This window comes from Mytilus edulis, chromosome 14 (assembly GCF_963676685.1).
Source record: "Mytilus edulis chromosome 14, xbMytEdul2.2, whole genome shotgun sequence".
In the NCBI taxonomy this organism is placed as follows: domain Eukaryota; kingdom Metazoa; phylum Mollusca; class Bivalvia; order Mytilida; family Mytilidae; genus Mytilus; species Mytilus edulis.
The window spans coordinates 69,263,269-69,282,212 of record NC_092357.1 but is presented as its reverse complement, the minus strand read 5'-3'; the positions used below and the strand labels follow the sequence as shown (position 1 = coordinate 69,282,212).

General features: G+C 31.0%; 2 protein-coding genes across 2 annotated transcripts in view; both read left to right on the top strand.

Annotated features, from left to right (window-relative positions):
* The window catches only part of LOC139504432 (uncharacterized), a 41,708-nt gene extending 24,615 nt beyond the window's left edge, over nucleotides 1-17,093 (top strand). Inside the window, exons 7-16 of the mRNA XM_071294517.1 lie at nucleotides 1,528-1,659; nucleotides 3,568-3,930; nucleotides 4,613-4,722; nucleotides 5,662-6,870; nucleotides 7,627-7,666; nucleotides 8,968-9,248; nucleotides 14,480-14,507; nucleotides 14,899-15,201; nucleotides 15,842-16,120; nucleotides 16,752-17,093. Coding sequence (XP_071150618.1) covers nucleotides 1,528-1,659; nucleotides 3,568-3,930; nucleotides 4,613-4,722; nucleotides 5,662-6,870; nucleotides 7,627-7,666; nucleotides 8,968-9,248; nucleotides 14,480-14,507; nucleotides 14,899-15,201; nucleotides 15,842-16,120; nucleotides 16,752-17,086 — 3,080 coding nt within the window. The 3' untranslated portion in view covers nucleotides 17,087-17,093. The remainder of the gene's footprint in view (nucleotides 1-1,527; nucleotides 1,660-3,567; nucleotides 3,931-4,612; nucleotides 4,723-5,661; nucleotides 6,871-7,626; nucleotides 7,667-8,967; nucleotides 9,249-14,479; nucleotides 14,508-14,898; nucleotides 15,202-15,841; nucleotides 16,121-16,751) is intronic.
* The window catches only part of LOC139502861 (fibronectin type 3 and ankyrin repeat domains protein 1-like), a 406,467-nt gene that overhangs the window by 101,768 nt on the left and 285,755 nt on the right, over nucleotides 1-18,944 (top strand). The gene's annotated exons all lie outside the window — the stretch shown is intronic.

Here is an 18,944-nt window from a genome sequence, read left to right as displayed (position 1 = left end):
GTTGATACGGAATATTTATCAACAAGGTCTTGGTACCTTCCGATGAACTTTTTTAGAAAAGGAACGAGACGTTCTTTGACATACCCCTGTTTCATCAACTTTCTACTCAGACACTGATGACGTATTACAAAGTCTGAGTAGGAGCTGCAAGCCTTGGTAAGCCTAACATTATTATGTTTGATTTTTCTTAAACTTACTGAATATGACTATTTTGAGGCTACCATAATTTAACATTGTGAAACGTTCGAAAATCACTGATAAACATATATAGTAACAACATTAACGGTACCAATTTTCCTGCGCAAGATGCGCATTTTGACAATACATCCAAAAGGTCCAAAAAGTATAGCCAAATCCGTGAAAGGAATCAGAGCTTTGCATGAGGGAGATACATTCCTTAATTTATAATAGTTTCTAACATTTTGGGTGTCTGTTTTGCACAAGTTTTCATACAACTTATCTGACACTATATAAAGACGTACATATATAGAATTCTATAACTTGAATGCAAATATGAATAAGTCAAAATTTCTGCACAACTCATATAAAATAATTTTTCAAACATTGCCAGACAATGAAATCATAATGTTTAATTTTTTGAAAAAATCTTGTCTGTTCTCTATATAACCTTTTACAGTCTACCTGTGCATTATTTTGCGTGCCTACTTGAAAATTGTAAATGGACACGTTTATAAGGAAAACATATATATTATTGGACGATAAGCCTTGAGATGACGAATTATCATACTGATATTTTGTAGCGTCAAGTTGGTTTCCTTTTTTCAAAACTACAAAGTTCCTTTGTCATCAGACAGCAGCTGGTTAATTCAATATGTAAACAGTATATCACTATCAAAGTACTATCTCTGTGCTGATATTGGTTATATGCTAGCATTAGCTGGTACTGGGATGTGTGTTTAGGTTATGTCTTGTAGCATTTTGCCATTTGTATATAAAACTAAAGGCATTCATCCGATCAACTAAACGCTTAAACCTTATAATTTCAATATTCATTCATTTTCTTCCATTTAAATTTTCAAACTGTCAACAATTTATGTAAATGTTGCAAATAGAAATTTAAAAAAACTTAAAACATATTTTGTTTTAAAACTTATTATTATTAGGGGGATTGGTAATCGTAATTAGAAATTAGTTATCGATTACTTTTTGAAATGTGATCATATGTAACCAGGCTATGACTTTCTTAACCAGATCGTAATCTAAGTATTTCCTAAGTTGACGTGAATCAATATTTTGTAATGATCGAAACAAACGTTTTGGAAACGAACTTTTGTTTGATCAATCCGATATATATCATTTCAGGGACAGAGGTAATCGTAATCAGTATTCAGTTGTCATGGATAACTCTTTGCAATGTGATCACATGTGACCATTTAATGTCTTTCTTAAACATATGTCTTAATCTAAGAGTATACCCTTAGCAGGTGTGAATTTATGTTTTGCAATAATTAAAAAAAAAGTCTTTGTAACGAACTTTTGTATGATAAATCAGATAACATATTTCAGGGACTATGTTGAATGCAACAGTGCAAAGTTTACTACGAAGTCAAGAAATGGCAATTCCAGGTGTTGTAAAATCTATCGAGGAAATGGCAGATTCTGATGATGCTAAACATAGGGAGGAAATCAAAAACAAAGGTTATGTATCTTTCAGTCTAGGGGCTACAAAACGTATAGGGGAAATGCCAGATCGAAGTGGTGTAAAGTCTAATATCAATACTCCAGGTGATCAAACGATAACGTCAAGGTTGAAAGCTTTCTTCAGTCTCCCAAGTCGAAAACAGAAGGAATTTAATGTGTTGTTAATATTATGTGTAAATATAAATCATGCCATATTGTGTAGACGTCTGGTCTTTCTTGTCAGTGTTGTGCTTAATGTTGTCCATGTTACAGTTTATGTTAACCGATAACGTCGTAAAACAGTGAATAGCTGCAAAATTTCACCACAAGGTTCCATTCTCCAAACAGGAGGTTGGGATTGATTTTGGTGGTTATGTCCAAAATTGTCTAAAAGGACCAAAAACTAGGATGTATATGCTGCTGGACAATTATTTGTGTATCTCAATGAAATTGTACCACAAGGTGTCACGACACAACCGAAAAGTTGGGTTTTTTTTTTTTTTTGTTATTGTCCAAACTGTTTTGGACGGAGGGGTCCAACAAAAGGTATTTTTTTATGCTTCAGGACTTGTGTATACATGTATGGATATCTGTGAAATTGTACGACAATGTCCTATACATCAAAATGAGGGTTGGGCTTCCAATTGGTTATTATGGTCAAATCTGTTAAAAAGGATAAAAAAAATAGAATTTAAATGTTTTTGGACAATAGCTTGTGTATAAGTCTATGGCTTTCTATGAAATTATAGCCAAAGGTGTCATACTAAAAAGGAAGGTTTAGAATTATTTTGGGGATTATAGTCAAGCTGTGAACGAAGTAGCGACCATAAAGACTAAGATTCCCATGTTTCCTGACAATAACTTATGTCAAAGTCTATTGGTTTCTGTACTAAAAATGGAAAGTTTGGAATTATGTTAGGGGTTAAACCCTAAATATTTTACTAAAAGGGGTAAACGATACTTTTTTCTACTTTTGTTATAGAGCAATATCAATCGGGTTATAATTCTAAGACTTGAATTCTTCTTCTTCTTTAATATGCTGAATCTATCAATGTATTCATATTTTGAATTTTGAACTTTTTTTCAAGCTAGTCCTCATTAAGGTCAAGAGTAACCAAAATGAGACTTTTTTCCATATACAAAAATGAAATAACGGATTTTTGTATCTGCTGAATCTAAACATGTATTTAGATTTTATAGTTAAGGACCAGCTTTCAAATCGGCACAAATCGGGGTCTTAATTAACCATTTTTTTTCAAATTTAACAAAACAATCAATAATATGTATTTATATTTTATATGTTTTACTATTATCATGATTATAGTAAAACGTCCAGTTTTAAACTTTTAAAGATGAAGTTCTTAGATAACATTCTTTCTGAGTCGTATCGACAAGCACACTGCAGACTAATTTTTTTTAATAACCCTATGCCAGAACATAGATGTCACCATTTATTTTTGGCGACACATATCCTCACTGAACGTGGTTGCATTTTAATACACCTCACACAGCAAAATGCATCACCAATTTTAACAACTTTTTTACTGCCAAGAATGGAAAAGTCCTACGAATGACTATATTATATTCCCAGTCTAACCCTTGTGTGTAAAATGGTCTAGCCCGTACATGTATCATTTCAAAGATCTATAAAATAATCTATGTTTTTGAATCATTGATTTAATTGTATTAAGACATGACTGCTGAAATGAATATCATTGCAAAACATTTCAAAAGTCAAAACATTTGAAAAGTGAAACAATGCTTCGTGAATAATGATTTGTCTGTTTACAAAACTTGTTTCACAAATTTTTAAATGTGCAATTGTTTTTTCAATATCTAGGAAATTAAAAAAAAATATAAACGATTATCTTTAACCTTTCATTCAGGTCTTACATACACAAAGCAACTTATATCTTTTGTTTTCAGGTCAAAATGTTGCACATCTTAAATCTTCAAATGATGAAAGTGCTCTGATGCATGGACCTACTAGAGATGATAGTGCTGGGAGAGGGGGAGACTCGGAAGATATATTGACTGCCAATGACATGTCAGAGGATGAAATTATCAAACTAATTCGATCTGAATGTAATAAAGGCAATTACGAAATGATAATTGTCCCCATTGATTTATGGGACTTTGGCGGTCAAAAGATATATCACTTGACACACCAACTCTTTATATCTAGCAGAGGCACTTTTGTATTAATCTTTAATGGTAGTAAAGGTATCCATGACGACACACCTGATTACATAGACTTACCAGGCTGTAATAATCAACGGAATACTGCAGGTATGTAATCATTTATTAATGGGTAAAACAATCTATTTCAATACAACGAATATATTTTATAGTCTTTCGATATAGGTAAACTGTAGATTGCCTAAGCTCTCCTTGAGCATAAAAGGCCTCAACATAAAAAAAGCAATAAGCTCCTTAGTGAAGATGTATACAGCAACAGAGTCAGTAATAAAACATCTGGTATTGTTCGTAACATCTAGATGAACTGCCTTTTGTTGTTTTAAATCGAAGTTTGTTTTATCCAGTATGAATAATGAGGAATTTCATTTTCCTTTCTTAAAATTTGAACACAAAGAGCGGAAGACCAATTTGTGAATGCTTACATGTATAAAACTGATTATGCTTAAACCCTACTTTCTATTGTTGCGTAATTTAGATTATGATTCATGCAAATAACAAAGTATTGTTAAAAGCTATGTTTGCAAGAATACAACATATGTTCACCTCAAAGGAAAGATAAATAAGCTAACAACAGAAATGATAGAAAAGTTGTTTTTGTTTTAAATTCAACATTGCTGCTAACAATTGAAAAGATATCTTCAATTGATATGATTAGATAGTGGTTGTGAGAATCAATTATTTTCAGTTATTTATAAATGCCTATAGTTTAGTAATTATTAGCAGGCAATTTCATACTTTCAAACATATCAACATGTATGCGTGTTTGTTGCAGTCTATCTTGTCCATTGGGTTAATTCAGTCCTTACATATTGTAAGATTTCGGCTGAAAATGGAGGATACCCAAAAATCAAGTTTGTTGCAACACACAAAGATCAAGTAAAAGTAAGTACTCACATAAATTCAAGAACTGTATAACTCTAATACTTTGCCATATCTGACAGAGCTACAATTAACTTTTAGGTAAAACTACTCATCTGTCACTTTTTTCCCCTATGTCAATGACTCTTTAAAAAAGAATGAAATAAGTTGAATTTATTAACATGCAATAATGAAATTGTTAGCGGTATTCTGATCAGCTGTCTGATTTACAAGATGGCACACATTTTGTATAATTAAGTCTTTCAGATTTTAGCCTAGATTGTGGGATTTTCCCAGAAAAAGTGTTTGAAGTTTTTTTACGACACTTTCCTGCCTTATAAATGAGTGATTGGTTTTCAAAATAAAATTATAAATGATGAACAAGTTCATTATGGCATGTTCATAAACTCAACTTATTTCATTCTTTTTTAAAGAGTCAGGGACATAAAAAGAAACAGATGTGTAGATCCTTGAAACCATGTAGAATGTATTGTAGTTATGTACCTGCCATGTAGGGTTTTAAAAAAAATATATAATCGTTCTAGGCTAAATCATTCGTCGTAAAGATTTTAAAAGTTGTTGAAAGTTCAGATCTCAGAAACTTCAAAGCCTGGACGTTTTGTGAGACATTCTGTTTTTAAAAAAAAAAAGATGCATCTGAGATTTGATCCAACAAAAACCATGGCCGCTGTGGCTTGACTTATTGAATGTAGTTTGAAGGCATTTTTGGGCTTATCTCCATAAAATAGTTAGAGTCCATGTGACACTATAAATGGTCAACTGTTATCCCTATGGAATTCAATTTTGGAACTCTTGCAATTACAATTTCATTTTAAGCAAATGTCATAGAACAGTTTTAGTGAGAGGAAAAAAGTTTTGACTATCCTGTTCACACAATAAATCATTAGTATCGCTTGATTCACTGAATTGTATATATACATTTTTCATTTGTGTATATTTTAGGGAGATATTGAGGAACAAAGACGAATCTTAGTAACCTCAATTGAAAAACTCTTTGAAAATCATGGAGGAAAACAACATCTTCAATATAAACCACTTATTTTTGTGGATGCAAGAAACAGAGAGGACGAAGAATTAGACACATTGAAGAAGCATTTGGTGGAAGTTGCATTAGACCATCCTAGTTGCGGAGAATTAATGCCAACCAAGTTTGTACCCCTTGAACTTCAATTAACTAAAAAAGTAGAGGAAAAGAAGAAAGTACTATCCATTGGTGAACTGAATGACCTTAACCAGCAGAATAAAAAACATGCACTAACCCCTGATCAGCTACACAAGTTCCTGAAGGTTAACCATGCCCTAGGAAAACTGATCTACTTCGATGAAGCTTGCTTGAGAGATAACGTTATCATAGATCCAGTGTTTTTGGTAGACGTGCTACGTTCCATCGTTACTGATGAACAATTTTGGCCAGAACATCTCACTGAGGTACTTGGAGAACTTAAAGAAAGTGGAAAATTGCTGAAAAAGGATTTACACGAAATATGGAAACAAGACTGTTTCAAGGAGATCTCAGAGCATAAAGAATATATGGTAGAAATGTTAGTACATTTGGACATAATTTGTCGACAAAAAGCCGATGAATATGAATCAGAATTGTTCTTAGTTCCATGCATGATTAGAACCAAAAGAGAAGACAACCCACACCTAGATTTTGACAGAAGCATACATCTGGCTTATAGGTTTAAAGAGGAAGTTGTGCCACCTGCTATCCTTTACCGGTTCATTGCGACTTTCATATCAATGTGGAAACTTCGAATCAGCACTAAATCCAGTCGTCTGATGATCTTTACAGACAGTGCTGATGTTACAATTGATAATGAACACGATATGAGAATTGACATTCAGAGAAACAGAATCATAGTTTCTCTTTCTCACAAAGAAAGCCAAATTTCTATTGTACCAACAATAGCATCAACAGCTCAGGAATGCCTCACAAATGCTATTACAAACATTTCAAATTTCTATTTCTCAGTTTCAGATGATTCTAATTGTACTAGAAATTTGCCTTTTACCATTCAAATTGGTATAGTTTGTGGGTCAGATCTTTGCTTTTTTGACCACCTGTTGAGATCTAAGGAGGAATGGACATGCCCCGATCACAATAGTATGCATAAGACTAATATTGTGTCCAAGTGGTTTGCAGACAAGGTATCTATCTTTTATAGATGTTTATAACGTTATGCTTTTGAATGAAGAGTCAATTTACTGTTGAAGGTTTGAACGGTCATTTTGATCTTATAATCATAAAAAAAAAGTTATAGCAATTATTCAGATGTGTTTAGTGTTTCGGTAAATTTTCCAATTAATCCTTGCAGTATATTCAGTACTGATGAGATAATTCCATTGAAGTTAATCTATACAGTACCGTTTAGTAGCGTTTTATACAATTCAGAATGATGTTGATGTGTACAGGAAGATAAAAACTTCTTAACAATCTGAACATAGACTAAACAGAACTTAACTAATTACAAGTCAATCGTCTGAATATAACTGAATTTATCGTTGTTTATAAGTACATGAAGTATAAACATTGACTGGATTATACAAATGAGTTGTTAAAGTACAAAAAAAACTCTTTCTAAATGTCATGCGTCCGAGGTACTTTTCTTATTTGATCTTTATCAGAAACGCTCAATTTTAAATGTTTGAAAGTCGAGAGTGTATAAGAACCGGGACTGTTATGAAAAAAATGTAAGAAATCGCTAAATCACTATTTAGGTTCTATGCATACAAAATCAAATATAAACAAGTAAAATGTCAAAATGCAAATCCAAGAACACTCACCGTTACTTCTTGGTATAAATACAAAAACCACTGAAACATCAATACGTGCAGCTCCGTCAAATAAGAGTTAAGACATCATAATTTCATAAAAATAAAACTTCAGTTTATCTTATCTTACAGTCACATACGGAGGGTGACAGATGCCTAGAAGATTGTCCAGGTAAGAAATATCTTAATCTTACTAACATTATATTTCAAAGATTTGTGTGTTCATTTATAAACATAAAAGACAATTTTGAAGTGAGACCAATGAGAAAAAAAAATCAATATGAATAAAACATGTAAAAGGCAAATCAGATATTTTGTATATAAACATATAAACATATACCCTTTGATAAGGTTGAAGTCCAATCAGATGTTTCATGCACATAAGCGAAACAGTAACGTATCAAAAGATGCTTATCTATAGGTGTAATACCACCAAACCATAGTACGTCATATTCGGTGTCATAAGAAAAATTATTTCTGGGTCATAAACATATATCTTGGGTATTTCATGGAACTATCTTTTTTTAGTTGCAGTTTCTATAAAAAAAAACTTGAGGTTAAATGCTTACTAGAGCTTGTACACATGTATAAAAGAGGTGAACATTTGATTGCCTATTACTTCCATTGCTGGTTATTTTCTTATATCCAATTAAATTTTATGTGAATTTTTTGTCTATAGTACTGGGCAGGATAAAAATTTACTCAAGTCAAGTATTTCTTAATTTGAAACAAATAAAATTTCTGCACATTTCTTTGGAAAATGCAAATTTATCAAAAACTAATAGGGGACAATCAATGGTGGTATTACACCTATAAGGTTAAATACAAATCTTATTTTGTATGTACATTTTAAGATATATGATAGTGCTCAATCAACACACATCCATCAATAAGGTTAAATCCAGATCAAATATTAGACTTGTATTGATAAAATCATCGAAAATACCAGACTTATAATTTTAACACAAGACACCTTTAATATTCATAAGACTCGTCAGTGATACTTGAACAAAAATTATTATGATAAATAACAATTACACCATGTACATATTGAATACATATACATGACATTCATCTATCCACGCAAGCCAATCGATTGACGTACATAAATGACATTTATGTATCTACGCAAGCCAATTGATTGATGTGTATAAATGACATTAAAATATCAACACATGTCAACCTATAAAATCAAAACCAAATCAATCATTAGATTTACATAATTGAACGTCCAGTAACCTATCAGTTGTCAAATTTCTAAGTGTATTTTTGAAATACTTAGTATTGACCACTGTATATCCTCTGTTTTTTCGTATCATTGGATTATGTCTACCTTATCGCTGCTCATTATTAATTTTGAGCTATACATTACAGTTAAACTTGAAAGTCCATGATTTCTTATCTACTGTTATAACTTAAGCAGACAGTAAAAAAATGGTACGAGCTTGTGAATTAAGTTTCAATATATTACAGGTCTAGATATGGCATGGTTAGACAGTAAACCAGATGATAGACACTTGGGACGCTTAGCAGCTGAAATGACAATGGATGAAATACGAAAAATATATATGCATCTAAAGGAAAAGAAACCGGCTAGGTCATGGGAAATTATTAACGAGTCAAAAAACAAAGAGTCTTTTGATATCAAAATCAAAGCTTTACATGATTGGAAGAAGAACACACTGTATGCTTCATTCAAACAGATTGAACAAAGTATGAAAGAGGAAGATATTGACATCCACATATTATGTCAGGTACTTATGTAATGATAAACATGTAATACTAGAGATTTCCAATAAAATGACATACGTACCTAACTTAACCTACTAACGTAACGGGACCGGTTATTGCTAACCTATTAATTTTGTTAAATGCGTCAGTCAAGTTTTAACTAAGTATTTATAAACTATAATACCCATTCATAATAACTTTTATCAATATCAAGTATTTACAAGATGATGAAAAACGAAAGAAATCATGATTTTTATATATCACGTGATTATTGAGATTCCCGCCTAAACTTCACTGTCATACGACCACGTATATATGTTACACTGAATTTGTATAATCAGTGATTATGTAAAATCCCTGAAATTTTCAGGGATTATGTAGAATCACTGACCAGTTTAGGGATTATATATAATCACTAAAATTTTCAGGGATTATGTATAATCACTAGAAAAAAAGTCAGGGATTATACATAATAACTGAAATGAAGAAATAGTTTTAATTTATAAAGAAAATGAATAAAAGTCAAATAATTTATGCTATAAATGATCATAATAAAACAGCATTACACTGTATAAACATAAACTGTAAAATGTTAAGCACAACATATCAAAATGATAACCCTATTTTTTTTTTAAATGTTAAGCACAATATAATAAAATGTTTAACACAATATATTAAAATAAATGCTTCACATCTGTTATTACCACAATATCCACATTTTAGAAACCATTTTCATTCACATATCGAATCAGATTTTATGACCCGCTTAAAAGAAATAAAGTGTTCAGTAAAAAACATCTGTAGGTACCCCAAAAAAGGGAATTAGCAACACCGAACTGGTTCGAGCAAGAAACCATGTTTTTGGCCAGGCGATATCCTTTTTTCAAACTTTTGGTGAACAATTATCATTAAGTTTTTTGGTATCCCCTTTCCTTTTTTACCCTGTTGAATCATGCTAAGAGAATATTACACCAAATGCCAGTTTCCTCTAAACTTTTGTTCTAATTGTCAATCCTTAGTTTTTCTATACATTTAGATGCGTAAGTTCTCTCTGTTGAAATATCTTGTTCATTTGAACAAAAAAAACAAAAACAAAAAAAAAAAAAAAAAAACAGATGTTCCATAATCGTCGTCACCATTTGTTTTCCATGTACAACAAATAACATGCTCTGTGGAATTACAAATAGAACATGAATATTCATTGGACTCTGGCTTTTAATAAACAAACAATACATGTAAAGTTATCGCTTTAAAGTGAATCTTGATAATATTAATTTTGAAAGTCTTCAACTTTATCTCTAAACCTTCAGTTGGTTGTATCTTTCAGATCATCCTCTTTGTTTAAAAGCAAAATTATTTCATCTACAAGGAATATGACAGTATGATTTACTTATGTTTAATCCATTTTGCTTTAATTCAGCAAATAAAATATGTTTAAACTAAACTATGAAAGTAAAAAATGATGATTAGTCTATGTGTATTATTCTTTTTATCAAACAAAGGATCCTTAAATAATTCATAATCCCTGAAAAAAATATTAGGGAATTTGTAGAATAATTATTAAAATGTTCAGTGATTATGTAAAATCACTGGTCATTTTCAGGGATTATATATAATTACTAATGATTTTAGTGATTCTACATATTCCCTGAAAAATCAGGGATTCTACATAATCCCTGATTATACAAATTCACTGTAACATATATACGTATCTATATATCATACGATTTATTTGAGTTGTCTTTCATGGTATGACAATGAGTTTGTTTTTCCGAAATACTTTGCAAAATTTAATGAACGTTTTATTATTTGATATTTTTATTGCTTTTGTTTGTCGTTATCAGATGGTGTCCGTTCTTCTTTTTCTTTTTTATTTTCTTAATGTTTTATAATATTTAAATTCCGGGAGTATTATTATTAGGTAGACTATTTTAGCAATTTCAGAAAAATTTAACTCGAAGTGCTAATCAGAATGTGTCTCTGTTAAAGTTGATAACTGGGATTGCATCATAGTTTTTAAAGCATCGTTTCAAATGTTCTGTTCTCCTGCAGTTAATCTCCTTTATTTACAATCTCCGAAAAAAAAAATCTTTCAACAGGCAAAACGAAGTACAATACGACAACGGGATGTGTATATTTAAAAAAAAATGATACATGTCTTTTACTTCTTTAAAGTTTGAGTTTTATGAGTTGACAAACACCTTTCTTTCCAATGAAAGTCAACGAACATTAAAAATAAAAGAATATTGTAATAATTGATAATAATATACGTAAATAAATCTGTACACCAATTCGTTAAATAGATTGTAATTTTGGAAGGTGTACTTGATTAGCAACTGATGACTAATCTGCGTATAAACATTGACCACTGTGGATAGAAAACTATCAGTTTAAAGTACATAGTAATTGGCTAAACATATTCTGTCCTCAAATGTCTCTGATTAAAAGTGGATGAGAAATCTAATTAACATACTTGTTACATTTTTAAGACAACTATAACATGTATAATATATATGTATAATGCCACTTCAGCCTTTACGGGAATTTTCTTTTACTCTTACTTATCCAATAAGAAGTGGATTCTAAAACTATCACATCTATTGATTGAGTCAGCGAACATTTTCCTTTCAATTTTTGTCTCGCTTTGGAGGTATATATATTTTAAAGTGACAAGTCTGCGACAGATCCATTGACTGGATCACCAGTGTTGAAGGTGATACATGACTGGAAAAAAAAACATTTTACATTCATAGTTATATACTAATAAATGGGATTGACTGTTAGCAGGCTAGCCTCAATAAGGGTTCAATTATTTTCACCCCTGGTCGAATGACTTTAAGACTTTTTCGGCTTCTCCAGCAAGCATGATGCATTCACGAGTAATATCAGGTTATGGTTTACTCGTAAACAGACAAGTGTGTGTATAGCGGTTACGCTCTCTTGTTACCTTTCATATGAAAATGCGACTCTAAGTTTTGGTCATGTACAAAAAGGTATATGCATTTGTCATTATCATTTCATCATCCTTAATATAAATGTAATATTTGTCGCTTGATATAAGACATACATCAGTATTATCATCATCATAGGTACTATACCAAGAGGTTAAATCTCTGTCGTACATGTATTGAATATAGCTGGAGGCTTCTTCGTCGTTAGTATTATAACTTGAGGCTTAATTCTATCTGATATTTTGGCCTATTTATGTACGCATGCATCTCTCTGCTACATAAAGTACATTGTAGTTTTTATAAAAGTCCAAGTTAAAGCCCAAAGAGATACACAGAAGTATGTTTATTAAATGATCATGCCACAATTAAAACAGTAAGAAAGGGATTGACTTGTGAAACTGAAACGAAGCATAAAAACAGCAATTTCTAGTATTTCAAAATAAACTCTATGTACCGATCTGATAGTATCCACAGCTGCATGCTGAACACTATCTTAAAAACAACTACAACTAATAAATAGTTAATAATATTGACAGTATGTCGTATGGTTACACCACTGTCCTAGTATGGATGTGTCTGTCCTAAGTCACGAGCCTGTAATTCTAGCAGTGCTTATCGTTTGTTGTTGTTTTTGCGTTAATATTTTTTAACATAAATTTGGTCGTTAGTTTTCTCGTTTTACATTTGTCATTTTGTGGCCATTTAAAGCTGACTATGCGGTATGGGCTTTGCTCATTGTTGAAAACAGTACAGTGGCCTATAGTTAATTAACATTTCTGTGTCATTAAGTCTCTTGTTGTCTCATTGGCAATCACACTACACCTTTTTTGTACATTTCACAAATTAAGTATAAAAAATGTATACACAGTTTAAAAACAAAACCTTTTGTCATGTAAAAAGAACGGAGTGTATGTAGGACCATTAGTGGTCATGACTGTATAGCAGATTATATGCATTTTCTATAAAATGTAAAGATACTTTATCGGCAAATAATTCATGATGATTTGTTTTTTGGAATTAAAATAAATAGTGAACTTCTTAATCAAGGAAAAAATCCAATCAGTATGTAGTCTTAAACATGCGAGATGTTTACTATTCATACATTGTTGTTTTTAAAAAGTATTAATCAAAGTCAAACGACAACTCTTTCATTCTTTTTTCGTGCAATACAATTTGTGATCATGCCGGATCCAAGATATTTGAAAGACGGTGTAGTTCCCGATAATTGAATTTATAGAAACGAGCGGAGCGATGCGAAAAAAAATTGGACGATTATAAGCTAAAGATTTGTATAGATAATGTGGAACATATGAGATTTTCAAAATTATCTAGCGATCGAAAAAGAGGGGGTACGCCCCCTACCCCTGTATCCTCGAATTCACGTTTACGAAAAATGGACAAAAACCTCGTCCCATACAATTAAATTATAGAAATTTTATTTTTTCTAAAAAGTCGAGTACACCTTTTACATTCGGGTGTGTTGGAACCCACTTTAAACGCTTATACTTTTCAAAACAAACAAAAAAGACAACCTTCTCGCTTCGGAATTTATTATTTTAATATTTTCATACTAGATTTTGTGTAGGTAGTTTTTAAAATTCATAATTTGAGAAGAACTAAAGTATGGGTCGAGTGAAATGATAAGAAATGATGGGTGTATGCGATTACATGTTGCTAACTTACTTATTCCATTATAAAATTTTTGTCAATCAAATCATTCAAAATTTGATGGCAAAATATTCAAATATTAAACAAAATAGTTGGGGTTGATTTTTATATAAACTATATTCCAGAAAAAAATTCGTGTTTAAAGAGCAAAACATGCATGCAGTGTATTCTCCCCTCCGTCATGCTTCAATGCAATAGGACGAAATACGTTGAGTTAGGTCGGTAATGCCAAGTAAAGTCATTTTATTGGAAATCTCTACTACACCTTTCGTGCCCAATAACCATTTCGACAGCTTTCATAGATGATTTGAAATGGTTTATCCAAATTGTGAATGACAAGTAATGAGATTAAAACATTTGAATATTTTCATTTAAAAGCAGAAATTATCTGCAAATTTTTACAATTAACAAATATTAAAATATAAATTGCATTATTTTTTTTTCTGCCATTAAAACATTAATTGCTTCATTATTTCATTATTTTGTCAAAAAAACAAAACATCGAAAAGGTGAAAATATGGTATTAAACAATTAGTGTCCAAATTATTTATATGAGGGATAATACAGTAAAAAAACTTGTTTTCTTTCAAAATTGTGTTTATAAAATAATCTAATGCATACATGTATAACTTCAGATTTCAAGAGAAGTTCAAAAAGATTTGGGTAAGTGATAATTTGAAATAGCTTAAACTGAAAATTGCACTTTTGTAAGCATTTGTTTCTGAATTTAGCCTTAATAGGAATGATCAATCGTTAAACAGTACTTGATTGCAAGATAAGCTGTTTCACAAAAAAAAGGGACGAAAGATACCAGAGGGACAGTCAAACTCATCGATCGAAAAATAAACTGACAACGCCATGGATAAAAATAAAAAGACAAACAGACAAATAATAGTACAAAAGAAACAACATAGAAAACTAAAGACTGAGCAACACCAACCCCGCCAACAACTCGGGGTGATCTCAGGTGCTCCGGAAGGGTAAGCAGATCTTGCTCCAAAGATAAAATTTGCGATTGAAATAATAAATACTTCTGTTCATACACACATTTTAGACCAACCAAGGGAGAAGTTGTTTATAAGACCATCCGGTTCAAATCTACAGCAACTGTCTGATCATATTGGTTATCAAACATATCAGCTTGGAATAGAACTTGGGCTAACAGTTGTTGAGATGCAACAGATTGAAAGAAACCATGTTACAAATCTTCGTAGTCAAACAGAGGAGGTCCTGAGCAAATGGAGGAGACTTCCAGAAGCTACATTTGAAGTTTTACTCAAAGCTCTTTATCGCCTTGAATTATCTAGTGTTTTACCATACATAACATATGAGGAAGGATTAGCGGAACAAGCGGAAAGTACGTACATTCTAAATATTAATAAGTTAGTTTGATATCACTTGTTTACATGAACTATATACTATTATTACATTTAAGTATCTGCTGTCTGTTCACGTAAACTTACATTCCTTCCAACAGAGTACCACTAAAAATCTACTGTCACGGGAGATACTGGTCACAATCGTATTAGTAGTCTCTAGTATTTCGTTACCGCCATTATTTATAACAAATCTTTCTTAAATTCACCCATTAGTGTTATAGCAAACTGTGTTACCCTCTCTAAATAAGGAATTCTCATCATTATTATTATTATTATTATTATTAATGATGAGTTTGGAAATTATGATGAAACGAAGGTTCCAACAACAGAAAGAAAATTTGATGTTTTATAAACCTACAGTTAGGTGCAGACCAAGCATAGCATGGAAATGACTAGAACTGCGATAATTCACATGCACTTTGTGTAAACGCTTCTGCTTTAAAGTGAAAACAGCACGTGTTTTTTTTTAATTTTGTTGTGAGTATACGCATGTTTCAGTGTTTATCCGAATAATGATATCCGACAAAGGTGGAAAAAAAAAATACAAAATTATAAATTATTTAAATTATAATAGTTATAACGATATAATCAAATATAATTGATTTTTCCCAAATACAGAGAGAATCATACAGGATATAGAAATCAGCCAGATTTTAGATTATATGATGACACATTTAGTGATATCATCAGATGATAGACGAAGCATTGAACATCATGTTAGACAAGACGATCAGAATAAAACTTTGTTTGAAGTAGTGAATAAAAGGGGGGAGTCCACTTATAATGTGTTTGTTGATGCACTACTGACAAGTGGATACACAGATCTAGCATATGAATTGAAATGCGATTCACAAGAAGAAGGCTCAAATGAAGCATCAGAACAACTTCACAATAAAGGTGTGAGCTGTCTTTTTTTTGTAATGAATATAAACAAATAGTAGTATTTGTATTACATTAATGTCCTTGATTCATTTAAAGTTAAAAAAAAAAAAAGGATCTAATATTTGTTTGTAAAGGTGAAAAGTACAAAATGTACAATCAATCCAGAAATTGATAGTGGACTGACAAATCCATGCCAAAAAATAAAAATAGCAAAAGTTTTCAAAGCATAACACAAGAAAATAAACAATGAATAAACCAAAACAAATAAACGGGGAGGGGGATAATCCATAACGGCTGACATCGATCCTATAGTTAACACCATAGTGACACCATAGTTAATTTTAGGTTTTTTTCTTCTTGATTTGGATTTTCTTTATGTTGTTGATATAATTACAATGTTAAGCTGGATGATCATGCTTTGTATTAACGATCATTTACTTAAATGATTAAAAAAAACATACAGTATTTGTTTCTACATTTTCGATTTTATGCTGAAATGTTTCTCAAAACTTTCTCCTCGAATTTTCCAAAATAATTTACTACATCTGCGGTCATGATCATGACATCCCCTGAAACTTTCGTTGTTTATTTTTTACTATACATGTATCTAAAGTGATAATACAAACTTCTTAACAATAAATTGTAGGATTGTCCGAGTGGACTGTTCCAGTGTATAGAGTTCGTCTACAGAAGAATTACTCAAATATCATTGACTGTATAAATCATGAGAAAATAGTAGATCATTTAATATCACGTGATATTTTGACAATAGCTGATAGTCAAATGATAAATGCCTGTCCAGCACAAATTCAAAAGAACAGAAAACTAATGGACATCCTTTTGCATGGGAGTGAAAAGGGATTTATTGAATTTCTCAAATCTCTACGAGAAGACTCTGTTACTACTGAACTGGCAGATGAAATAGAAAGCACATTGGTTACAAGCAGAGATATATCAACCATGCATGGTTGCTACAAATAAACTGGAGGTAGGTTATACGTATATTCATCATGTATCTTACAATCTGAAGATTTTTCTACGTATACTAAGATATCATAAATAACCTGAGTATCAAATCATTTGCAATCAGAAATAACTATTGGTTTTGATATTCGGAGCTTAATATTAATTATAAATTTTTAATTCTACTATAAATTTTGAAACATTTTATAAGGGATTTTCATGCTTTTTTCTCAATTTATCTGATAAAATAGTGTCTGTTTATTTTCAGAGACAACATAAAATGCTTGAGATGGGATTCAAGAAATATTTCTAATATCAAACGTGTAATCTCGTTTTCAATATCAACAGGTTTCCCGTAACATCTTCTGCTATGAAACAACATAAAAAAGAAGAAAATGTTTGGCAGAAGATGTAAAGAAACAACCAAATCAGTCTTACTTGAGTTTATGTAAATTAATATATTAATAACTCATTATCTTATGTTTCTTCTGAGATTATATGTTTAAGGGAGTTCGCATCTCAGTTTCAAAGTAATTAACTTTTCAAAATACTAGCATATATTGATAGGGTTTTGATAAAGGAATCAAAAGAGCAAAAAAAAAATATAGGTCACCGTGCTTGTTTTCGAGATATTAGCCATTGAAATTTTGGCCGGAAAATCTTCTCTATTGACTTTTGCATTGCTTTATCATTGACAAGTTAAAGTCCTCAAAAACTATTAAAACATAATTAAAATGTTATAAGACTTTAACATACATCTTATCATTATACATGTAAAAGAATTATAAAAAGAAAAATGGGGGTCACCGGGCAAAATTTGTTAAGGCATTCAAATTGATAAAACTAGAGGATTCCGAAAATCTTACCAAAATTCCAAAACATGACAGGCGAGCTTCCTTAAGTTTTTTAACTGATAAATTTATGTAAATATTTGTCTATATTTTAATCTAATTGTTTTGTTCAGTTATTAAAGTAACTAATTACTACAGTCTGATTTGAATTGTATTTATCTTAATTATATTATATGTTATCATTTATTTATTTTTTCATAGATGATTTGATACTTATCTAAGTTAGTAAGTTATTCAGTTTCTAGTTAACGGTTTGTGAAAGGTTGTAATTTTTCTAAGTTTAGATATGTAAGATAGCATTATGATACTATATTCAAGTAGTGTTCTGCAGATTTAATGGAAAACGTTAGCAGTATGCATGACAGCTAAAAGCAACAACACGTGAACTGGACTATCATTTTATATTGTTTTAGATTTGTTGTTTGCGTTGCTTGGATGGATAATTATGTTTCATACCAAAAAGAAACAAATTGTTAAACATTTTTCTATATTGCTTCAGGATAGATGCCATGTTTGAATGAATATGCATGCTACCTAAAGGAACAACAAATTTATTTGACTAATTAATGTTTATATTGATTACAGGGTTTGTTACCTGCCCTGTGTGAATGAATATGTATGATATCATGAAGAAACAATAAATTCATTTGACTTAATTTTCATATTGATTACAGTGTTTGTTGCCTGCGCGGTGTGGATGTATTTGTATGATACCTAATGAAACAACAAATTCATTTGACTTAAGTTTGTATATCGATTGCAGGGTTGTTACCTGTGGTGTTTGGATGCATATGTATGATACCTAAAGAAACAACAAATTTATTTGACGTAAATTTTGTATTGATTGCAAATTTGGTTGCCTGTGCTGTTTGACTGTCTATGTAAAAAAATGTATGATATCTACACTGGCGTCAACGTGATGATCGTAACTGCAATTACGATCATCGCAATATGGCGGACACAAATATAGGGATATTTTTGAAGGCTGATTTCTCCACTTTAACAGCTTATTTTAAGATTTGTTT